A 23,513-nucleotide genomic window follows, 5' to 3' on the forward strand; every position below is an offset into this window, starting at 1 on the left:
GGAAGGAAGGAAGGAAGGAAGGAAGGAAGGAAGGAAGGAAGGAAGGAGGGAAGGAGGGAGGGAGGGAAGGAAGGAAGGAAGGAAGGAAGGAAGGAAGGAAGGAAGGAAGGAAGGAAGGAAGGAAGGAAAGAAGAAAAAGAGACGGATGAAGAAAGAGACAGGAAGCAGGAGGTGGGTGTGGCCAACCAAGAAGGAGAGGGGGAAATCAGAGACAGGGAGCGGGAGAGGAAGGGAGAGGCAGAGAAGAGCAACCCACATAGTTTGGGACAAACTAGTATCTGTCTGTTCAGCTTCACTGGATGAGCAGGTGGTACTGAGACACCGAGTCCCTCTTCAGTGAGCACACTTCATCCCCCAAAACCCCAAGTGCAGACTTCCCTGCCCAGCGCAAACCCCAAAGCTGATGTAGTCAGCTGTTTGGCACTCCCCTCGCCCCAGGTAGCTCAGAATACCCCACCGAGAGGCTCCCAGAATACCCCCGCTCCTGCAAATGCGCCCACCTGCTGGAAATGGGAGGGTCCCCAGCAGCCCAGGAGAAAGCCACAGGCAAGGATTCCGGCCACACAGAGGGAAGGGCATCTTGCCCGGGGGTGACGCTGGCGCATCCTCAGGAGAACCAGCCTGCAGAGTGGAGCAGTGAGAGGGGGCCTTGGTGACTGGGAATCTGGCCAGCGTGGAATGGACAGGCCTGCTCGCTGGGCGGGACAATTAGGCAGTGTTTACTCTTGGAAGCTTCCTGCCAGGGCAGGGCCGTGGCTAGGGTGGGCGGCCTGCAACTCCTCCTGCTGCAGCCTGGACCTTGCTCTAAGATGGTTGCAGTTCAGGGTACCCCGCAGCCCAGTCCTGCACTCCAGAGGGCTCTCCGGATGTGCACACCCACCTCCTCAGAGGCCTAGCCATCTAGAAGGGACACTGGACCAGAAACCCGCAGACAGGGGTTCCCGAGGATGCCAGGACCTTGGGCTGGCTCTCTCTCTGGGGTCCCCGCTCCCATCTGACAGATGAAAGGCTGTGCCAAAGACATCGCGGTTCTGGCTCAACTTTCTGCCTACTCTGTGCCTGTGCCTGATGGGGAGAGTCGCAGAAGCAGGCTGCACGGCACCAGATCTCCGCATTATCACAAACCGCCTGGCAATCCCCCTCACCTCCTGGAAGGCTCTCTTCACATGCTCCAAACCACTCTTTTACACCCCTCACACCCACACAGCCGCACAAGCTGATGACCATCAGGGGGATTCACCTTGTGTTTCCACCCCTCAAAGTGCAACCTCTTTCCTCCTCTGCAATCAGGGAGGACGCACCTACACTCCCTGCCAGGCCCCAGCTCTGGATCCCTTCCCAGCTCTCTTCTCCTGCGTCGTTAGTTTCTGTCCCTCTGCTAGAGCCATTCAATCATTCCTTCAGCCAACAAACGTTTCACTGAGCCCCTGAAACAGGCCAGGCTCTGTGCTAGACACCAGGAAAGCAGCCACGAGCCAGGCGGACAGCAGCGTCGGCCTCTCACAGCTTAAATTCTAGGAAAGAGCCAGACAGCACAGTTGCTAGACAAACACGTGTTGTGTATGTACTCTGTTCAAAGACGGTAAGTGTCATGGGGAAAAATACAGCAGAATAAAGGAATGGGGGGCTGGAGGGGAGGGTGTGCTTCCATGCAGGAAGGTAAGGAGGCTCTTGGAGAAGGGGGCATGCTTAGATGTCGAGATCCTAGTACCTGGTTCACCCCATCAGCATACATGATTCTGCTGTCTCTTTTTTGGTTTTTGTTTTTTGAGACAGAGTCTTGCTGCGTCACCCAGGCTGGAGTGCACTGGCACGATCTCGGCTCACTGCAGCCTCCACCACCCAGGTTCAAGTGATTCTCCTGCCTCAGCCTCCCTCGTGGCTGGGATTACAGGTGCCCGCCACCACGCCTGGCTAGTTATTGTATATTTAGTAGAAGTGGAGTTTCACCATGTTGGCCAAGCTGGTCTCAAACTCCTGACCTCAGGTGAGCTGACTGCCTCGGCCTCCCAAAGTGCTGGGATTACAGGCATGAGCCCCACCACACCCAGACCACTCTGGTGTCTCTTGATTACAATCAACAACCTTCCCTTGACCCGCACTGTCCTCCTACCATAGCCCTGTTTCTGGCTTTCTTTAAGAACTTGGAGGCCGGGCGCGGTGGCTCGAGCCTGTAATCCCAGCACTTTGGGAGGCCGAGACGGGCGGATCACGAGGTCAGGAGATCGAGACCATCCTGGCTATCAAGGTGAAACCCCGTCTCTACTAAAAGATACAAAAAAAAAAACTAGCCGGGCGAGGTGGCGGGCGCCTATAGTCCCAGCTACTCGGAGGCTGAGGCAGAAGAATGGCGTAAACCCAGGAGGAGGAGCTTGCAGTGAGCTGAGATCTGGCCACTGCACTCCAGCCTGGGCGACAGAGCGAGACTCTGTCTCAAAAAAAAAAAAAGAAAAAGAACTTGGAAACATTATTTTCAGTAGCTATCTCCACTTCCTTGCCTCCAATTCCCACATCCCACTGAAATTAATCTTTAAAAGGTCACCAATAACTTTGTGAACCCTGAAAGAGCCAATCCTTCATGATAGTTCCCAAGTCACTAACCGGGTCTAAATTCAAAGTAGGACCTAGAAGCCATTTGCTGACTAGGGTCACACACACATTCTGCATTCCTGGAAAGCCCCCACTCTTGCTTACCTCTGGGATGGTTTCATAGCTGTCTGTTCCTATTTATGCCACCAGAATCAACCCATTGACTGTGACCCACATCGAGCAATCTGAACTCAGTAAGTATTAACCAGTCAGAACTAAGCAAGTGTGCCTTCCTCATTTGCATAAGTGGACCAAAGTGGGAACCTGAGCAGAAGTTCTCTACAAAAGACAACCTATTTTTTTGTTCTCTTTGTTCTCTGGAATGCACCTTTGTACAGAAGGCTGCATTGCCCTGGTTTGTAAACTGCTGGAACAAAGTTTTTTTCCTTTTTTAAAAAGAAAACCCGGGCCAGGTGCGGTGGCTCACGCCTGTAATCCCAGCACTTTGGGAGGCTGAGGCAGGCGGATCACAAGGTCAGGAGTTCGAGATCAGCCTGGCCAGTGTAGTGAAACCCCATCTCTACTAAAAATACAAAAATTAGGCCAGGTGCGGTGGCTCACGCCTGTAATCCCAGCACTTTGGGAGGCTGAGGCAGGCAGATCACAAGGTCAGGAGTTCAAGATCAGCCTGGCCAGCGTAGTGAAACCCCATCTCTACTAAAAATACAAAAATTAGGCCAGGTGTGGTGGCTCACGCCTGTAATCCCAACACTTTGGGAGGCCTAGGCGGGTGGATCACCGAGGTCTGGAGATCGAGACCAGCCTGGCCAACATGGAGAAACCCGATTTCTACTAAAAGTACAAAATTATTCAGGCATGGTGGCACATGCCTGTAATCCCAGCTACTCGGGAGGCTGAGGCAGAAGAGTCACTTGAACCCGGGAGGGGGAGGTTGCAGTGAGCCGAGATTGCACCATTGCACTCCAGCCTGGGTGACAAGAACAAAACTTCGTCTCAAAAAAAAAAAATACAAAAATTAGCTGGGCATGGTGGCATGCACCTGTAGTCCCAGCTACTCAGGAGGCTGAGGCAGAAGAATTGCTTGAACCCAGGAGGTGGAGATTGTGGTGAGCTGATACCACACCACTGCACTCCAGCCTGGGCAGAGAGCAAGACTCCATCTCAAAAAAAAAAGAAAAAAAAGAAAAAAGAAAACCCTTTTCAGTGGACTTGTTGACAATCTCAGTGCCATATCTGGTTCCCATCTCTCTGTCCTCGTCTTAGCCTCTCAGCAGCATCTGACGTGGTTTATTCTCCCCCTGGATTCTCTAATGCCACTCACATCCACCTCTCCTCCCACCACATTGACTGCTCCCCCTCAGCCTCCTCTGCTGCTTCGCCCCTGGAGAGCCCCAAGCACCTGTTATCTGGCCTTAGCCCTTCACTCCCTATATTGGTACTCTCTCCTTGGGTGAACTAACCCAGGCTCATGGTTTCAACACTAATTATATGCTGACGATTTCCAAATTACATCTCCAGCACTGACCCTTCTCTAAGCTTAGGAATCTTAGATCCTGCTGCTGATTAGACGTCTCTCGTTAGTGACTGAAGGCCCATTCAAACTCAGCAAGTGTGAAAAGGAGCTCATGGCTCCACTCCCATACTTCACCCTGCCTCCTGCAGACATTTATTGAGATGATAAATGGCCACACCCAGTTGCTCAGACCAAAATCCTAGGAGCCTCACCTCCCTGTTACTCCATCAACCTTTGCCTGTTACACATGCACATCAAATCTATCCACTCTCAGCCGGGCACGGTGGCTCACACCTGTAATCCCAGCACTTTGGGAGGCCAAGGCGGATAGATCACTTGAGGTCAGGAGTTTAAGACAGCCTGGCCAACATGGTGAAACCCTAGGTCTACTAAAAATACAAAAACGAGCAGAGCATGATAGCGTGCACCTGCAATCCCAGCTACTCAGGAGGCTGAGGCAGGGGTATTACTTGAACCCAGGAGGCAGAGGTTAAGGGAGGAGACCACCCCTCATATTGTCTTATGCCCAATTTCTGCTTCCAAAGAAAGAAGAAGTAAAAACTAAAAGGCAGAAATAAAATCCACAGGCAGACAGCCTGGCGCTGCGCCCTGGGCCCGGTTAAAGATCGACGCTTGACCTAACTGGTTATGTTATCTACAGATTTCAGACATTGTATGGAAAAGCATTGTGAAAATCCCTGTCCTGTCCTGTTGCTTTCTGATTACCAGTGCATGCAGCCCCGAGTCACGTGCCCCCTGTTTGCTCAATCATCACGACCCTCTCACACGGACCCCCTTAGAGTTGTAAGCCCTTAAAAGGGACAGGAATTGCACACTGGGAGAGCTCGGTTTTTGGAGACCTGTGTCTGCAGATGCTCCCAGCTAAATAAAGCCCTTTCCCTTCTACAGTTCGGTGTCTGAAGGGTTCTTGTCTGCGGCTCGTCCTGCTACACAGTGAACTGGCGGGAACTCCTCCCCGTGCCTGGGCCTCAGTTTCCCCACTGTATATAGCAGATGAGCCGCTGTGAGGTTAAGCGTGGAGCAGCCCAAGGCGGGAAAGGGCAGAGACTCCAGGACGCAGTCCAGGGACCAGGCCCGGCTCTCACTAGCCCGACGGCCCAGTGCCCTCACGCGCTGCTGCCCCACCCGGTGCTACACACACAGCGGCCCACCAGTTCCCTTCTGGCGTCCGCATCTCTCATCCCCATCCCGGATCTTGGGGAAGTCCTCGGCTTGCCCAATCAAACTCGAGGTCGATGACTCCGGATGCCGCTGGCTAACGCGGCGGCGGCCCAAGTCCGGTGCGGGCTAACCGCCCAGGCTGCGCGGAACCAGAGGCGGAGGCCCGGTTTCCAGCCGGTTGCGGAGAGACAAGCACTTCCGGGGACTGGAGCGTGCGCCCTGAGGCATGCTGGACGCGTGCGGGGTCTCTTCCGGAGTCTTTTCCTGGGCCGGGTCGCTGGGGTGAGTGTGTTTCGGCCTGGCCTGGGCAGGCCATTGTGCTGCCGCGGCGCCGGGCCTGGGGAGGCCGGGGTCTCGGGTGGCCGCCGGCCCAGGCGCTGGACCGCCCAGCAGGATGGTGAAGGCGAAGGTCCCCGCCTCCAAGCGCGCCCCGAGCAGCCCCGTGGCTAAGCCGAGTCCTGTCAAGACGCTCACTCGGAAGAAAAACAAGAAGAAAAAAAGGTTTTGGAAAAGCAAGGCGCAGGAAGTAAGCAAGAAGCCAGGAAGCGGCCCTGGTGTTGTGGTGCGACCTCCAAAGGCACCAGAAGACTTTTCTCAAAACTGGAAGGCGCTGCAAGAGGTGAGGCTTGAGGGGGCCGGGGCGCAGCGCTGCGCAGCTCATTCCCGCCCAACGCGACGGAAGGAAAGACTTGGGTAGCCCCAAAATTTAGGACCTGTAAAGGCAGGTTTGAATCGAAATCTTGTAAACGTCTTTTCACAGGAAAGGTGGCCTGTTGAGGGAGGTCTCGAACTTGTTTGCATGAAATTGATGAATTATTTCAAGTACAAAAAAGCAGAGATAAACCCTTGTACCTTTTGCATAATGAACTAACTAGAATAGATTTTACAAAGAGAAATTTAGCTTAAAATCCCGAAAGCAGCCCGGGCGCGCGGCCTCGTGCCTGTAATCCCAGCACTTTGGAAGGCCGAGGCGGGCGGATCCCCTGAGGTCAAGAGTTCGAGACCAGCCGGGCCAACATGGTGAAAACCCATGTCTACTAAACAAATGCCAAAAATATTAGCCTGGCGTGATGGCGCGCGCCCGCGCAGCTACTTGGGGAGGCTGAGGCAGAAGAATCGCTTGAACCCGGGAGGCAGAGGCTGTAGTAAGCCGAGATCGTGTCACTGCACTCCAGCCTGGGCAACAGAGTGAAACTCCGTCTCAAAAAAAAAAAAAAAAAATCCCGAAACCAGATGAACCACCCAAGGACAGTGAAAAGAACACACTTGTGGCTGGGCTTGGCGGCTCACGCCTGTAATCTCAGCACTTTGGGAGGCCGAGGCGGGTGAATCATTTGAGGTCAGGAGTTCGAGACCAGCCTGGCCAACATGGTGAAACCCTGTCTCTACTAAAAATACAAAAAAATTAGCCGGGCGTGGTGGCGCGTGCCTGCAGTCCCAGTTACTAGGGAGGCTGAGACAGGAGAATCACTTGAACCCGGGAGGCAGGGGTGCAATGAGCAGAGAATGTGCCACAGCACTCCGGCCTGGGCGACAGAGCAAGACTTCATCTTAAACAACAACAACAAAAGAACACACTGGTCTGTGTAGCAAGACAGGGAGAAAGAAGATCCCTGTGTAGAGGTGAAAAGCAGATAGCAGACGTGAGAGGGTTCTAGCAACACTTATGATCTTGAAATAAATATTAATTGAGCTCCTAAAATGTGCACTCTACCATGTGCTCTGTGCCATGTGTGTTGCAATCCCCACAATAAGACCGTGAGGTGGACACTTTCATCATGTCTATTGCACAGGTGAGGAAATAGGCTGGAAAAGGTTAAATAGATCGTCTAAGATTGCGGCTGGGAACCAGGTGGCTGACTCTGGAGTCCATGCTTTAAGACTGTGTTTTACCTCCTGTCTCTCTAGTGAGTGACTGGTGCTTCCCTAGAGATTGCCTGCTCTCTCCCAGACACTCTTCCTCGTGTGTCACTCATACATTCTTACCACATCCCTTGGTGCTCCCTTGAAGCTACTGTTAGGATCGTAGCTCACTGCTGCCTGGACTCCAGTGATTCTCCTGCGTCAGCCTCCTGAGTAGCGCACATCTGTATCCCCAGCACTTTTGGGAGGCCCAGGCAGGAGGATCACTTGAGCTCAGGAGTTCAAGTCCAGCCTGAGCAACATGGTGAGATTCCGTCTCTAAAAAAAGTAAAAAGTAGTTTTTCAAAAAGGAAATATGATCCCCAGTGTTCGAGATGGGGCCCATAGGAGGTATTGGGTCATGGGGGTAGATCACTCACGAATGACTTGGTGCTCTCCCCTCAGTAATGAGTAAATTCTCACTCTGCTAGTTCATTCGAGAGCTGGTTGTTTTAAAAGAGCCTAGCACCTTTCTTGCTTGCTCTCTCCCCATGCGACACAGCTGCTCCCCCTTCACCTTACACCATGATGGGAAGCTTCCTGCGGCCTCACCAGAAACAGATGCTGGCACCATGCTTCTTGTACATCCTGCAAAACTGTGAGCTAAATAAACCCGTTTTGTTTGTAAATTACCAAACACAGGTATTCCTTTATAGCAATGCACAATGAACTAATACAGATGGGGTTTCACTTTGTTGCCCAGGCTGATCTTCAACTCCTGGTTCAAGCAGTCCTCCCACCTCAGCCTCCCCGAATGCTTCTTGAACCTCCTAATACTCTGCACAATATCTCAGTGCAGGCTTTCCTAATGATTTTCCTGTCTTGACACACGGGACCAGTCAAATTCCCATGGGCAGCCTCAGGGTTCTGTGGGATTTCTTGAACACCAACTCCTCTTCTCCCAAGAAAGAAAAGCAAAATAAGTGAATGGAAGGGATGTTTGCTATAGGGAAACTTCTGAGTTTTTTTGTTAATTCATCCAAGAAAGTCAGCTCTTCAGTTCTTTACCTATCACAGGAACAGGTGAGTAACACCCTCCTCATCATCGCACTGTGGTGGAGCCCGTTCCAGCTGGGGATTTGAACTCAGGGAGGAAGCTGGGCTCTAAGATCACAGGAGCCTCTGCTTGGGTGACAGCCAAGCTGTGGCTGCCAGCAGTTCTTCAGCCACTCCAGCTTGACAGCTTTTCTTTTCGTTTATCACACCCCCCACCTCCCTGAGACCTTCACAGCAGTAGCAAACCAGGGAATCTTGTAAAAAAAAAAAAAAAAGTGATTTCTGTGTAGCAGGGTGTTGGCCCAAGCTGTGAGGGAAGTTAACTCCAAAATTCTTTCTAGATAAACTGAAAAGGGAAGTGGTCTGCGGTGTCCAGCCACTTAACAGGTACCTAAGGTGTGGAATGAGTGAAATTTTGTATGCCTGAAGGAGCAGGTGTAAAATGCATTATAAGATAAGCAAAGAAACAGTATTTCACCACAAGTGACTCATGAGAACGAAAAAGCTTTTTCCAAACCGTTTGAAAATGAATTTTAGTGATGTGAATGGGAATTGTATAGATGTGACTGGTGTATATGTGTGTATATACATACACGTAAGTTTTTTTTCAATCTGCTGTGTGTAATTTCCAAATTCAAATGTAGCATGTATTTTATTTTGGGTCCCAGTGGCTGCTGAAACAAAAATCTCAGGCCCCAGAAAAGCCTCTTGTCATCTCTCAGATGGGTTCCAAAAAGAAGCCCAAAATTATCCAGCAAAACAAAAAAGAGACCTCACCTCAAGTGAAGGGAGAGGAGATGCCGGCAGGAAAAGACCAAGAGGTCAGCAGGGGCTCTGTTCCTTCAGGCTCCAAGATGGACAGGAAGGCGCCAGTACCTTGCAGCAAGGCCGGTGGAGCAGAGCACAATAAGAAAGGAACCAAGGAAAAGACAAATAGTGATACTGTTCCAGAACGGGGGGACATCAAGCATAAGAAGCGGAAAGCTAAGGAGGCAGCCCCGGCCCCACCCACCAAGTAAGTATGGGCCACCTCACCACTGAGAACCGAGGCGCAGCGACTTCACCAAGGCCTGCCTCCTTATGGAGGCTGGTGGCCTCACCACAGTCTCTCCATCACCTTACCCTGATGTCGTCTGTTCCTTGTTTACTTGCTGTTACTTGTATTCCCCTAGAGTGTGGGCATGATAAGGCAGGGCCTGCTTCTTCCGAGCGTTGACCAGAGCTCAGCATTTAGTGGGTGCCAGTACACGTGTGTGGAAGGAAAGCATGCTGAAGCCAGAAAGACCCGACTATGAGGCCTGTCCCTGCTTCTCGCCAGTTGGGTGGCTTGGGGCAAGTTCCTGACGTCCTCTGTGCCTTGTGTTAGTCCTGGTGGCGTCACAAGGAGATGGCGAGGTTGGCTCTGTTGGCTCAGTGCCTGGTGATTACTTCAACCCTGTGATGGAGCCAGGTGTGGTGCCTGTTGCCTGTCGCCGCAGCTCCTCAGGAGGCCAGGGTGGGAGGATCACTTGATCCCAGGAGGTCAAGGCTGCAGTGAGCTGTGATTGCACTTCTGCCTCCAGCCCGGGTGATGGAGCGAGACTCAAAAAAACAAGTGAAAAGAATAAACCCTGTGCGGGCCACCCACGTGGGGTGGACCAGGAGTCAGTGGCTATCTCTGAATGGTTCAGCTGGAGGTGATGTGTTCGTAAGTCACAGCTGGCTTCGTGTCGCCTGGGTGTTCAGGACATGGTCGCTGACGGCTGACGAAGGAGCCATTTGGGGGCCTCCCTGTGTTGTGCTAGGCAGGCTGTCTGGGATAGAGTTCAGTGAGGCGGGCCCGCTGCTTCCTCTTGAGGCTCATTATCAAGTGCAGTAGACAGACTGTAAACGGCAGCTGTTGCCTAAGTGTGGATAGAATAAATCTGGTGAGGAGAAGGTGTTGGGAGCCTGGGACAAGGGGGACGTGTCCATTCAGTGGGGCCAGGAAGGGCTTTTCTAAGGAAATGACATTTAACCTTAGCCTTAGAGGCAGACTCCCCAGGCAGGTGTTATGTACCTGCGTGAGCATCCAAGTATGGAGGGCAAAGGGTTCTGTGTTTCCATCTTACAGGCATTGTGTCTGTCTGTGTTTCCCAAGTGTTTGATAATGAACCCGTTCCTTTCGTTATTAAAATGCTAGCACTCATTACACCTGGGCGGTGGGTTCTATGTTTCTGTTTTATATTCTTTGTGCTTGTCTGTGTTCCTAAATCTTAAATAATGAGTGTATTTTCTAATTAGAAAGGAGATGAGGCCAGGCGCTGTGGCTCACACCTGTAATCCCAGCTCTTTGGGAGGCCGAGGCGGGCGGATCACTTGAGGTCAGGAGTTCAGGACCAGCCTGGCCAACATGACGAAACCCCATATCTACTAAAAATACAAAAAATTAGCCAAGCGTGGTAGTGGGCGCCTGTAATCCCAGATACTTACTAGGGAGGCTGAGGCAAGAGAGTGGCTTGAACCTGGGAGGCAAAGGTTGCAGTGAGCCAAGATCGTGCCACTGCACTCCAGGCTGGGTGACCCAGTGAGACTCCATCTCAAAAAAAAAAAAAAGGAAAATGTCAAGATAATCAAAATAGCAGAAGCAGCAGGGCCAGCGGTCGGGGTGTCTGGGGCTAGCCTGTGGGAGAGGCAGGCTGTGCCATCGCTCCACTCACCTGCACAGTCAGCCGCACAGCCCCGCCCCGCCAATTACACTAGGCTCTTCTGGTGATCAGCTTGTTACCTTTGCCTTTTAGGGAAGACATCTGGTTTGACGACGTGGACCCGGCGGATATCGAAGCTGCCATAGGTCCAGAAGCGGCCAAGATAGCGAGGAAACAGTTGGGTCAGAGCGAGGGCAGCGTCAGCCTCAGCCTCGTGAAAGAGCAGGCCTTCGGCGGGTACGCTGGTCTCAGAGCGGGATCTGCTGGGGATGCTTAGCCGTAGAGGGCGGGGCTTCTTCAAGGAAGAGGATACTTTCCTCTCCCCGAGGTGAATGGAGCAAGCACCTCCCAGGGTCCTGCTAAGAACCAGGACCGCACAGAGCTTGTCACGTGGGTGCAAATGAGTGAGGGGCAGAGAGCTTGCTGACACTTTGTCCGTGGATCCCTGGGGCTCTGACCTGGAGCCCTGTGTCCTGCTGTGTTTATTAAACTAGAGCCTTTGGTTACCCTTCAGCCTGACAAGAGCCTTAGCCTTGGACTGTGAGATGGTGGGCGTGGGCCCTAAGGGGGAGGACAGCGTGGCCGCCCGTGTATCCATCGTGAACCAGTATGGGAAGTGCGTTTATGATAAGTACATCAAACCAACTGAGCCCGTGACGGACTATAGGACAGCGGTCAGTGGGATTCGGCCTGAGAACCTCAAGCAGGGTATGTCATCTGCAGCTCAGGAACTTAGAAGGGAAAGTCGTAACTGTGGATGCATTTTCTCTCTTTTGTTCCCTTTTCCTTCTGAGACCACTCACTGTAGCTAGTTTCGATGTGTCTTGTCTCCTCTTGGGGCGATGGGTTTTCAAATACAAAGAGCATCCTTAGACGGCTTTACACCCATTTCTGCCTTGCACTTCATTGCCTCCTGTCCACTGACTTGAAGACCAGGTCAGTAGCCGGGCATGGTGGCTCATGCCTGTAGTCCCAGCTACTCCGGAGCCCAAGGAGGGAGGACTGCTTGAGCCCAGGAATTCAGGTCCAGCCTGGACGACATAGTGAGACCTTGTTTCTAAAAAAAAATTTTTTTTTTTTTTGAGATGGAGTTTTGCTCTTGTTGCCTAGGCTGAAGTGCAATAGCATAATCTCGGCTTACTGCAACCTCTGCCTCCTGGGTTCAAGCGATTCTCCTGCCTCAGCCTCCCGAGTAGCTGGGATTATAGGCATGCGCCACCACGCCCAGCTAATTTTGTGTTTTTAGTAGAGACAGGGTTTCTTCATGTTGGTCAGGCTGGTCTCGAACTCCCAACCTCAGGTAATCTGCCTGCCTCGGCCTCCCAAAGTTCTGGGATTACAGGCATGAGCCACCGCACCCGGCCTTGTAAAAACTGTTTTTAAAAAATTAGCTGGTCCTACTTGGCTCGGGCCACCCTTGGTCTAGTCAGCCCTGTTTGGGAGTACACGTGGGGTTGGTGGTGGGGTGGTCCCCAAAAGCAGGCAGGGCTGCCTCTGGAGCCCAGGGCCTAGGGCAGCACATCTCTGCTCGTTTTTGTGGGGGCAGTTTTGTTTTTATTTCCATTAGGAAAATTGTCAAGTAAATTATGAGGTTGAATAGGCAGAACCGCGCTGCCAGGTGGCTCTAAAAGTTTCTCAGTGCCTGCGCTCAACATATGCTCTCCTCCAGCCACGAGCCGACTTTGCAGACTGTGAAGAGCACTTTACTCCTCTCCTCAGAGGTGGTCCTCGCAGCCATCCCTGCCAGGGGCCCGCAAGGCACTTCTCCCAGGGGGTCGGTGGGTGTGGTGGCTTCGAGTCACCCTCCGCGGTGGCATTGCTGGCCTGACCCTTTGTCTTAGGGCTGACCAGAGGTGGGAGCGGGGCTGCCTCCTCAAAGAAAGATGGTGATGTGTGTGTTGCAAAAAACCGCTGCTTTGTGTTGATTTTCCAGGAGAACAGCTTGAAGTTGTTCAGAAGGAAGTGGCAGAGATGCTGAAGGGCAGAATTCTAGTGGGACACGCTCTGCATAATGACCTGAAGGTACTGGGTTCCCTCCTGGGGACTCGGCCTGCCCCTGCTCCGTGCGTGTTACACTCACCCCCTTGTGCTGTGTTGTGGAGTTTTTTATTTTTTTATTTTTATTTATTTATTTATTTATTTATTTTTTTTTTTGAGACTGAGTCTTGCTCTGTCGCCCAGGCTGGAGCAGTGGCCGGATCTCAGCTCGCTGCAAGCTCCACCTCCCGCATTTACGCCATTCTCCTGCCTCAGCTTCCCGAGTAGCTGGGACTATAGGCGCCCACCACCTCGCCCGGCTAGTTTTTTGTATTTTTTAGTAGAGACGGGGTTTCACCGTGTTAGCCAGGATAGTCTCGATCTCCTGACCTCGTGATCCGCCCATCTTGGCCTCCCAAAGTGCTGGGATTACAGGGTGGAGTTTTTTAAAATGGTTGGGTTTGTGCCCTGTGTTGGGAATACTTTGGTAATAATATCAGATACCACGTGCTGAGTTCTTACTGTGTTTTAGGAACCATGTGAGGCTCTTGTTTTGAGAGCCCCCAGCAAAACTGGGGTTCCCGTACCAGAGCGGCTGGCAATCCCACCCTAACAAGAAATGAAGGTGCTGCTACCTCTTTTACCTGGAAGAGGGCCTAATGCCCAGTTGTCCTATCCGTGACCAGGGTCCCTCTGCAGGAAACTAGTTTATCCTGGCAGATGCCCTGTGGCCCGTGTTCAGGTTACGCCTGCCTGACCATCACCCTGGCCCTGGGAGCTTGCCTTTGCCTTCTTCCTGGCATCCCGAGGAAAATCCCACCTGAGGCAGCCCCTGGTTGTTCAGATGGAAGGTGCAAATTCAGACACCAGCACTGTGGGAAACAAGTTCAAAGACATACACAGACCCTGGGCAGGGCAGGCCTCATGGGTGGGGAGGGCAGCCCGCCATCCCCTGGTCATCCGAGGCAGGAATGAAGAGTCAGGCAGAGCGAGTATGCGTATATTTACAGGAGAACAGGGTGGGGGTCACTTTGAGTTTATGGGCAAATGCTGGATGTTGGTTTAAAGGACACAGTGGGAACAGCGGGGAGGCCAGTCTGCTAGATGGGAGAGATACTTCTTAAGTTCTCACCTCTGCCTACCGGCTTGAAGCACTTGGGCGTGGTGAGGAACTTGAGGCCGTTCAGAAGGAAGTGGCAGAGATGCTAATGGTCAAACAGCAGCCTTTGCTGTAGTGCTCCCGTTATGGCACTATAGAGATCTCTTGAATCCATTAAAGATGCCAGAGGTGTTCATGCTTGTTTATAGAGGGTGAAACTGAGTTGAGAACCACCCGGGCAATATCCTCACAGAAAGTCTTGTGTGCTCCTGTCATATCCCCTCAGAGACTGCCACTGTGGTAACTTGTCCTTCCCTCCTGACTCTGGCTTCATCCCTGGTAACTTGTGCAACACATGTTTAAGTCTTTCTTGAAGATTATGCTAAGGACCAGACACAGTGGCTCATGTCTGTAATCACAGGTTTTTGGGAGGCTGAGGCTGGAGGATTGCTTGAGGCCAGGAGTTAGTGACCAGCCTGAATAACATAGGGAGACCCCATCTCTATAAAAAATTTTTAAATTAGCCAGGTGTGGTGGCATGTGCCTGTTGTCCCAGCTACTCAGAAGGCTGGGGTGGAAGGATCAGTTGAGCCCAGGAGGTCAAGGCTGCAGGGAGCCATGATTACCCCATAGCACTGAAGCCCAGGTGACAGAGTGAGAGCCTATCAAAAAAAAAAAAAGGCTAGGTGCGGTGGCTCACGCCTGTAATCCTAGCACTTTGGGAGGCCGAGGCGGGAAGATCATGAGGTCAGAAGATCAAGACCATCCTGGCTAACATGGTGAAACCCCGTTTCTACTAAAAAATACAAAAAATTAGCCAGGCATGGTGGCGGGCGCCTGTAGTCCCAGCTACTCAGGAGGCTGAGGCAGGAGAATGGCATGAACCCAGGAGGCGGTGCTTGCAATGAGCTGAGATCGTGCCACTGCACTCCAGCCTGGGGGACAGAGCAAGGCTCTTGTCTCAAAAAAAAAAAAAAAAGATTGCATGCTAAGATTGCAAGATGAGCTGTTAAAATGTGTTATTTCCAACTTCCTGATGTGCAGAACCAACTCAAAATACAAGTATAATATAGGAATAAGTTGGTTGCTGGTTAATTGTTGACTGTTTTTCTCCTACTTCCTTGATTTCAAGATTTTGTTTTTATTGTCTCTGACTGTTGGGCATCAGCTTAAGTCAGTGTGATAAATTTCCTCATGGAGTTTAAGTTCGTATCAATGCCTCGTTTCCGTGTGTGTGTGACATACTTGGATTCCCTACAAGATGTTACTTGCAGGGCAGCCACGGTGGCTCACACCTGTAGTCCCACCACTTTGGGAGGCCGAGTCAGGTGGATCACCTGAGGTCAGGAGTTCGAGACCAGCCTGGCCAACATGGCAAAACCTTGTCTCTACTGAAAAATACAGAAATCAGCCAGGCGTGGTGGCGGGCACTTGTAATCCCAGCTACTCGGGAGGCTGAGGCAGGAGAATCACTTGAAACCTGGAGGCGGAGGTTGCAGTCAGCCAAGACTGAGCCACTGCATTCCAGCCTGGGTGACAGAGCAAGACTATGTCACACACACACAAAGATGTTACTTGTAAGGTGGTGGGGGGAGGGGATTCTGCTACTATAAACCAAAAATGAAAATGATTATCATTATATTTTCTTTTTCTAGGTACTGTTTCTTGATCATCCAAAAAAGAAGATTCGAGACACGCAGAAATATAAACCTTTCAAGAGTCAAGTAAAGGTACTTAAAATGAGTGTGACTCAAGATACCGTATTTCTGTTTTGCTGGTCACTTCATTGTTTCTGGTCACTGGTGGCCGACTTGTTGGTTAAAGGGTTTTTGTTTTTCCTTTTAACCTTTAAAACTAGAAGGAATGTTTAAAAATAGAGTTCTGCTAATTGCTGACCTTAAAAATGACTGCAACGGAAGGCAAGTTATTTCCACTCTAACCTCTGAAACAGGGTCACTGACTAAGGGCCTGGTGCCACTGTCGTATCTACTGTAGAGGGTGCCAAGGGCACAGCTGTTCTTCATCCTCTTTTTTTTTTTTTCTTTCTTTTTTTTTTAGTCAGGGTCTTGCTCTGTCACCCAGGCTAGAGTGCAGTGGCATGATCTCGGCTCACCGTAACTGCCGCCTCCCAGGCTCAAGCAATCCTTCCACCTTAGCCTCTGAAATAGCTGGGACTGCAGGCATATGCCACCACCCCGACTGATTTTTTCATTTTTTTGTAGAGATAGGGTCTTGCTATGTTGCCCTGGCTGTTGTCAAACTCCTGGGCTCAAGTGATCTGCCCTCCTTGGCCTCCTAAGTGCTGAGATTACAGGTGTGAGTCACCGTGCCTGACCAGAGCTGTCCCTCTTGAAATAAGCAGGGAGGCCTCAAGATGGGGGATGGGGATGCTGACTCCTCCCCTGGCCCTCCCCCTTGATTGGCTGATGGAGTGTATCACCAGCCCATCATGCTATAAAGAGGTTGCAGCTGGTGGCTGCCACCCTAAGTGCCATGAGCACTTCCACTGAGAGGCAAACTGTAGGTTGCTTGGGTGAGGTTCAATAGCCAACCCCTCCCTGCTGGGTGTGGTGACCCTGTGTGGGCAGAGCCTGCAGAGGCCCCCACCCACCTCTTCCCCCTTTGCAGAGTGGAAGGCCGTCTCTGCGACTACTTTCAGAGAAGATCCTTGGGCTCCAGGTCCAGCAGGCGGAGCACTGTTCGGTGAGTGTGTCCTGGGGGGCAGTCCATGGGGTTTGGGGCGGTTTCTCACCAGCAACCAGACATGAGTCACCTCACACAGACATGGGGGAGGAGGGGCCTGGGCACCTGCTTTTCTTACGAGGCTATTGGTCAAAAAACAAAAAAATGGCAGAGCAGAGCTACGGAATTTTGGTTAAATTCTAAATATGCACATTTAACGAATTTAACACAACACAAAAGAACTGCATTCTCATTATTTGGAGAAAAAGTTGCCAAGTAATTACAAAGCCCCCCCACCCCAGCCCTCCAGCCCTTCCCTGACCCGCCCGCTGAGCAGCTGGCTCCGCCTCTGTGGAGCAGTCACTCCCTGCAGCGTGACCTCAGCGCTTTGGGCCCTTTGTGCCCGTCTGCTTGGTCCTTGTGCTCCTGTGCCCGGCGCCCAGCCTGTCATCACCCTGCACTCAGAAACCTAAAAAGGCAGCGTGTTTGTTGCTTCACCTCTTTTGGTTCCCCTTTCTTCTCCTGGGAGGGGTGTCTGAGTCACAGAAGTGTGGGGACCATCAGGTCGTTGCTCCCTCTGCTTCTGTTGTGTCCTCCCTCCCCATCTCGGTGACATTTTTTGGCCGGGTCCACATCTCACTCAGTACGTCCCTAGCAGAGTGGCTAGTGGGAGGGCTCAGTCATTGCGGGGTTGACTGTGGGCCGCAGCTATGCCTCGTCACCTGCTGGGATGTTTCGTGTCGTCTAGATTCAGGATGCCCAGGCAGCAATGAGGCTGTACGTCATGGTGAAGAAGGAGTGGGAGAGCATGGCCCGAGACAGGCGTCCCCTGCTGACCGCTCCAGACCACTGCAGTGACGACAGCTAGCAGCCCTGCCCTGCTGCTGCTGCTGCCCCCCTACAGAGGCAATGTGACCAGTCACAGGGACAGATCACATCTCCCCACAGTGTCTACTCTGGTGAAACCTTTTCAGAATCATGGCAGAGGGGCATGGCGTGGTGCTACTGAGAACGTCCTCCTTCCTCTTGACTTTGTGGTCTGAGACCTAGTCTTACTGTCCATGTGTGTTTGGGCCCGGATGGTCGGGGTGGGGAGCAGGGAGGAAGCCAGGATGTGGACAGCAGGGGCTGCCATGAGCATGCCTGGCCATGCTTCACCAACTGCTGACTGCCTGGGCGAGGCGAGGATGGGGCCTCTGGGCCGCCAGCTTGTACAGTGCTGTCACCGCCCATCTTCGGTGACCAGTCACCCTGGGGTGAGGTGCTCAGCACCTTCCTCTTGGGGGGCCACATTTTCCTCCTTTGTCTTAGGGGACATAACAAGCTCCGCTGGGCTTGAGGAGCCCAGACCCGGTGTCTGCAGTCAGCTCCTGAGACATGGCTGGCCGGCACCACAGGTGTTACATCAGGGCCTTCCTGTGGCTGTTTGGACTTTGAGCGTTTATCTAAATTGGCCCAGGGTTGGCTGGTGGGTCACCCAGCAGAGGCTTCTCCCCATAGCGCAAGGATGTGTCGCCTGGGCACAGTGACCACGGTTATTCCTGGAGGTCGGCAGACGTGCCGACCTTGGGCTATTTGAGCTAGAGAAGCTATGTGATGCTAGCCGGTGGCTTGCTTGGCTAGGCCCCGGTTTGAGACTCCCCTGGGAACTAGAGTCAGGAACAGCCAGTGGCACTGACTAGGGGATGGAGTCCAAGGCGTTATTGAGCCACCTGACAGCTGGAACAGGTGCAGAACAGGTGCAGACGCACCGAGGATGTGATTTAAAATAAATGCAGGCCGGGCGCGGTGGTTCAAGCCTGTAATCCCAGCACTTTGGGAGACCGAGATGGACGGATCACGAGGTCAGGAGTTTGAGACCATCCTGGCTAACACGGTGAAACCCCGTCTCTACTAAAAAATACAAAAAAAGCTAGCCGGGCGAGGTGGCGGGCGCCTGTAGTCCCACCTATTCGGGAGGCTGAGGCAGGAGAATGGCATAAACCCGGGAGGCGGAGCTTGTAGTGAGCTGAGATCCGGCCACTGCACTCCAGCCCGGGCGACAGAGCAAGACTCCGTCTCAAAAAATAAATAAATAAAAAATAAAATAAATGCAGTTGTTTACTTTGAATGGAACCTATGGAGGCTCAGTGTTGACTCTCATCTAGAATGGTCTGGGAGGACTTCCATGTCCAGGGCGAGGTCTATAGAGACTGCAGAATTAAGGACTCCACTGGCCAGTCACGGCGTCTTGCCAGAAACGATTAAGGCAGAAACTGGCCTTGGGCCTCTTTATTAGTCACCTAAGAGGAATGTGAGGTGTGCCTTCTGGTCCCAGACAACCCTCCCCCCCGCCCCAAGGGAAACAGTGGCCCATGGAAAGGGAAGGGCAGGGAGAAGGCACACATGGAGGAGGGGCCTGTGGGGTGTCTGTCTTCTCCCCAACATCAGGGCTGAGCTGCTGCTCCGCCCGGGGGGCTGGGAGAGGTGGCCGCCTCCAGCCTCAGGAGCACTTTTTCTGCGTAAGAAACCAGCTCCTGGAAGGAGGAAGCAGGCAGGTCAGTTTTCATGGACAGTCCCCGGGTCCAGGAGCAGTTATTCATGTGACTCAATCCAGTTGTCATGGACAGGAAACTCGTTGGAGAGGTCTGATTACCCCTCCTGTTTACTATTGATTTTGGCCCAGTCATAGAGACAGAATAATAGGCAGGCAGGAGAGCAGTCTTGAAAACTATACATGTGGAGATCAAGGTCAGTTCCATGCAATCATCTGTTCCAGGCCCCCAGACGTGGTGCACCCCGGCTGGGGGCTTCCACCTGGAGGGAGGCCTGGTTTGCTGAAGGCGTTGCTGTCACTCACCAGGCTGGAGGTGAAGCGCTCCTTGATCTCCTGGACCAGGGCCTTCATACTGCTGGACACCAGCTCTGGCAGGATCTCTTCTGTGGGTGGAGCAAGGAGGTCCTGAGGCCAGAGCCCCTCCTGTGCCCCTTGCCAGGAGCCCCAGAAGGCCAAGGGTGGGTCACAGTCCCCCTTGGGCTTGGCATGCATAGAGCCACCTTGCAGTTCTGGAGCCCCATGCGTCCCCCTCAGCCAGGACAACCCCTGGTGTTCAGGAGATGCCAAATTGTGTGGGAAGTTTCAGAGGGCTGAGAAGTGGGGTTGAGCCTGTCTTCTGTGCGCTCCTTCCCTGTCAGTTGCAGGGGGAGCAGGCACCCCTGACCACTGGGCTCTAGGGGGTGTGATGCGAGAAGGGGTTCTCACCGTAGGAAGCCAAGTGAACCAGCAGCATGCCCACGTTCTCCACCACCTCCGGGTCATCCTTGTGGAGTTGGTAGGTCTCTTTGATGAGGCTGAGGCCACTGCCACCCTTCTCCTGCACCACCATCTTGAAGGCAGCCAGCTCTGGGGGATGGGTGAGAGTGGGTTCATGCCCCACTGTTCCCCTGAAAGGGAAGAGCCTTCTGCCCAGGACAGGCTCACACACAGGGGGCTGGGACAGGACAAGAGACCCAGGGGGCCCCATCAGCTTGGGCGGACCAGCAGGATGGCATGGCCTGAACAGGGCCACACAAGAACAGAGGAGGCAGCCCCCCAAGAGCCAAAGGAGTTGTTGTCACTCTGAGGAAGGTTGGGTAGTACAGAGGTCAAGACCATGAGCCCGGAGTCGCTAGGCACCAGCTGGGGTCTGGGCCGGGCACCAGGTGCTCTGCGAAGGACTGTGCTGTGGGTCGAGCCTCAGTTGTGCTGTGCTCAGCACCGGGCCCAGCCTGTCTTGCTGGGTAACAGGCAGGGTTTGTGTTGTGGGGAATTGGAGACACCGACTCCAGAGCTGTTTTGATCAGTCACGGTGTGCCCACATGTTGGGAAACATGCAGATGTGATGTGTTTATGGACAGAGAGAGGGTCACAGGGTAGCATAATGCAGAGAGAGAATGTATCAAGTGTGCATGGAAGTCTTGATGGTGATTTCTGGATGATTGGACTTTAGATCGTTTTTAATTTATTTTCCTTTTTGATTTCTTCTGTTTTTTGGTTTGTGGCACCTGGCAGATGTAACTGATGGAGGCTGATTCTTGTCCCCACCTGTAGGTGGCAGCCTCGTCCTGTCCCCAGGCTCACCTGACACCTTCACCAGGCTGGCCAGTCCCCGGTAGGCATTGTTCACCAGCAGGACTCTGTTCTGGCACAGCCGGATGCTTTGCAGGAGCAGCGCCACCACTTGTTCAAACTGCCGCTCCTTGATGCAGCCTGCAGAAAGGGGCTGGGCTGCCTTGTACCTGCTGTGTGCGCGAGGCCCACGGCTCCCCAGCCCCAGGGGCCCAGGGCGCCCACCCAGCTCACCCAGTAGGGACAGCAGCCAGAAGACTCCGCAGCTGGCTTCCGCCATTTCCCCATCCGCAGGGTAGGTGGCCAACACCTGGCTGATGAGGTCCGGGACCTTCTCCAAAGGGGCCTTGTTCACAATGATACCTGGAACCAGGACAGGGATGGACGGGGACACCCAGGCTTTGGTTGTGTGCAGGGAGGCCTTCCACCCCCAATCTGCTGCCTTCCTCCAGCTAAGGACAAGAGCAGAAATGGGGTGGGAGAGGTCAGCTGTCCTCAGAGAGTTGCGGGGATTAGCCCAGGAGAGGCTTGGAGAGTCCCACACTTTGGGTGCTGGCAGGGTTGTTGGGTTTCCTGGGCTTTCCATGGTTTGGAGCACTCTTTTTCCTGGGGCACTGGAGTGCCAAGATGGGGTCTAGAGGAGGGGAAGCAGCACAGGCCGGAGGGCCCCCCTACTGTGAATCAAAAATCAAAACAGGGCATCCAGCACCACCGCTGTCCCCTGGATCCAGGACTGCCTGGAAAATTCCAGGACGTTTCCCTGGGCAGGAGGCACTTAAAACTGAGGGGTCTGCCCATTGGGCAAGAAGTCCTGAAGCCTGGCCTCTGTGAGAAGGCCTTTCCTCCCCCACCTTTTCTCTCTCCTTGATTTTCTTCTGTTGCAGGCTCTCAGAAGAGCCTTTCCCAGACCATGGCTGTCGTGCTTCGGGGACAGGACATGGAGGTCCTCAAAGGCTCTCAGGGGCAGTTGGGGAGCGACTAGGGGAGGGCTCCCAGCCCCGGTGGGACAGCAGAAGGAGGGCCCCTCACCATCCAGCAGGAGGGCCCAGAGCAGGCCCAGGCCACTGACGCAGACGTCCCTGTTTTTGAGGGAGCTGTTGAGGTGCTCCAGGATGTGCTCCAGCAGCCCGGCGTTCTGCAGCTCCTCTGACACTGACTCTGACTCTGTGGGTGGGCCAGAATGAGGGCCCCAGGGCCTCTCCCTCCAGGAAGCCTTCCTGCCTCTGTTGTCCTTGGGCACTGCAGTCCCATTTGACCTGCGACCTGAGGGGTGCCTGCTCTGGGCCAAGTCATGTGCACTCAACGGAGCCCTGAACAGGAGGACATGGGACTGGCCCCAGAGGAGTCTGTCCATCTCATGGGCCACCAGTCCCAATAGCTGCCATCCCACTAGCAGGCTGGGTCTGACCTCTGTAGCTTCCCATCCAGGGGGCCTGGCCCTGCCTCCTGGGCCCACAGAGCCGGACTGTGCCTTCCAGGATGGAACCATGACGGGGCCCTATCCTGGTAGGATGAACTGACATCCATTTTGCCTGATGGTTCCAGCTGACATCTATTCCTAGTGCCTCCTTTCACTCCCAAAAGTGAGATCAGTCGTGTATGATCAGCTATCCAGTCTGTGCAGTAAAGAGGGTGCTGGGACCCAGCCCTGACCTGTGCTGCATGGGACTGCTGGCGGCTGTCCTTAGGCTCTCTCAAGGCCCAGCTTCCTGTTGGGGAGAACAGTGCCCACCCAATTTGTGGGTGAGGCTGTGAGCGTTCTGTGTGGCTCTCTCCTTCCCACAGTCCTGGCTGGCGGCTTCAGAAGCCTACTGGGCCTTTTGGAATGGAGACACAGGGCATTTGCCCTCCAGCCTCCCAGAAGGGGCAGGAAGTGTGGGAAATAGATATCGGTGTGAAGCCCACAGCTGCGCCTGGCATGTCTGTAGAGGGAACCAGTGACTTAAAGAGTGGAAGCTTGTCATCAAGATGGAAAAGGATGCGGCCAGCATTTGGGGTGACCGAATGCAGATGGCCAAATGCCACTGTGCATCTCAGGAGGAGGCCCAGCCCTGTCCTGTCCAACCCACCAGTACCCCAAACCAACCCTTCCCGAGACCCCTGGGAAGGGCTGTCCTGGAGTGTGGGTGGGGCAGGAGGTGGCTGGCAGACACACCCTGGGTTGTGGTGATGGCTAGCAGGCTGTAGACCAAGACAAGGAGCGACTCCTCCTCGGGGTAGCTCCGAAGAGCACTCAGCACGGCGGAGGTGATGGCTTGGTTGCAGGGAGCCTTGGCTTCCGGGTGGTGCACCAGCGCTGCTCGGGCCAGAGGAAGACACCTGGGGTTAGCCCCACAGCTGGGGCGTGGGACGAGGCTCACAGGTTGGGGGATAGCATCTCCACTTTGCATGAAGGAAACCGAGGTCTGCTTTGTTCTCGTGGCCTAGAGCAGGCCTCCGTGAATCCGTGTGTGCTAATGGAGTGAAGGGCTAGAGGGGAGCCCTGCCTGGCCAGGCCACCCATCCTGGTCCCTGGGAGCCGGCCAGGCAGCACTGAACACAATTTCAACATTATATGGCACTCCAAACTTCAACAGTGAAACTGGAAAGGTGGGCGGGCATGGTGGCTCATGCCTGTAATCCCAGAACTTTGGGAGGCTGAGGCGGGTGGATCATGACATCAGGAGTTCAAGACCAGCCTGTCTGACATGGGGAAACCCGTCTCTACTAAAAATGCAAAAATTAGCCAGGTGTTGTGGTGGGTGCCTGTAGTCCCAGCTACTCAGGAGGCAGAGGCAGAAAATCGTTTGAACCCGGGAGGTGGAGGTTGCAGTAAACCGAGATCGTGCCACTGCACTCCGGCCTGGGTGACAAGCAAAA

General features: G+C 53.4%; 3 protein-coding genes across 5 annotated transcripts in view; 1 reads left to right on the forward strand and 2 right to left on the reverse strand.

The window, feature by feature from the left end:
- Nucleotides 1-5,365, reverse strand: part of ADAMTS13 (ADAM metallopeptidase with thrombospondin type 1 motif 13) — a 43,173-nt gene extending 37,808 nt beyond the window's left edge. Inside the window, 2 exon segments of the mRNA XM_023188990.1 lie at nucleotides 501-621; nucleotides 5,236-5,365. Coding sequence (XP_023044758.1) covers nucleotides 501-621; nucleotides 5,236-5,258 — 144 coding nt within the window. The 5' untranslated portion in view covers nucleotides 5,259-5,365.
- A 20-nt stretch (nucleotides 5,366-5,385) lies between these two features.
- On the forward strand, nucleotides 5,386-18,447 carry REXO4 (REX4 homolog, 3'-5' exonuclease). 3 transcript variants are annotated; one of them, XM_023188987.1, is made up of 8 exons: nucleotides 5,386-5,864; nucleotides 8,812-9,158; nucleotides 10,903-11,046; nucleotides 11,324-11,517; nucleotides 12,743-12,831; nucleotides 15,541-15,615; nucleotides 16,514-16,588; nucleotides 17,316-17,610. In XM_023188987.1, the coding sequence occupies exons 1-8, from the start codon at nucleotides 5,640-5,642 to the stop codon at nucleotides 17,433-17,435; spliced, it is 1,269 nt and encodes a 422-aa protein (XP_023044755.1). In that variant the 5' UTR covers nucleotides 5,386-5,639; the 3' UTR covers nucleotides 17,436-17,610. The 3 variants fall into 3 exon arrangements, with proteins under 3 accessions (XP_023044755.1, XP_023044757.1, XP_023044756.1); XM_023188988.1 differs by having other exon boundaries at nucleotides 5,472-5,864; nucleotides 8,990-9,158; nucleotides 17,316-17,597; XM_023188989.1 differs by lacking the exons at nucleotides 10,903-11,046; nucleotides 11,324-11,517 and having other exon boundaries at nucleotides 5,443-5,864; nucleotides 8,990-9,158; nucleotides 17,316-18,447.
- Nucleotides 18,448-18,823: 376 nt separating this feature from the next.
- The window catches only part of STKLD1 (serine/threonine kinase like domain containing 1), a 32,816-nt gene continuing 28,126 nt past the window's right edge, over nucleotides 18,824-23,513 (reverse strand). Inside the window, exons 13-18 of the mRNA XM_023189043.2 lie at nucleotides 22,810-22,950; nucleotides 21,684-21,818; nucleotides 20,889-21,017; nucleotides 20,667-20,795; nucleotides 19,809-19,949; nucleotides 18,824-19,486 (exon numbers count right to left, since the gene is read on the reverse strand). Of these exons, the coding sequence (XP_023044811.1) occupies nucleotides 19,299-19,486; nucleotides 19,809-19,949; nucleotides 20,667-20,795; nucleotides 20,889-21,017; nucleotides 21,684-21,818; nucleotides 22,810-22,950 (863 nt within the window). The 3' untranslated portion in view covers nucleotides 18,824-19,298. The remainder of the gene's footprint in view (nucleotides 19,487-19,808; nucleotides 19,950-20,666; nucleotides 20,796-20,888; nucleotides 21,018-21,683; nucleotides 21,819-22,809; nucleotides 22,951-23,513) is intronic.

Source organism: Piliocolobus tephrosceles, chromosome 14 (genome assembly GCF_002776525.5).
Source record: "Piliocolobus tephrosceles isolate RC106 chromosome 14, ASM277652v3, whole genome shotgun sequence".
Taxonomy (NCBI): domain Eukaryota; kingdom Metazoa; phylum Chordata; class Mammalia; order Primates; family Cercopithecidae; genus Piliocolobus; species Piliocolobus tephrosceles.

What these genes read in the sequence shown, in the direction of transcription:
- REXO4 (XM_023188987.1), top strand. Translation starts at nt 5,640, where the DNA reads ATGGTGAAGGCGAAGGTCCCCGCCTCCAAGCGCGCCCCGAGCAGCCCC. An exon ending in AAAGAGCAGGCCTTCGGCGG is followed by an intron (nt 11,047 to 11,323) that starts GTACGCTGGTCT and finishes GTTACCCTTCAG; the next exon opens with CCTGACAAGAGCCTTAGCCT. An exon ending in CTCTGCATAATGACCTGAAG is followed by an intron (nt 12,832 to 15,540) that starts GTACTGGGTTCC and finishes TTCTTTTTCTAG; the next exon opens with GTACTGTTTCTTGATCATCC.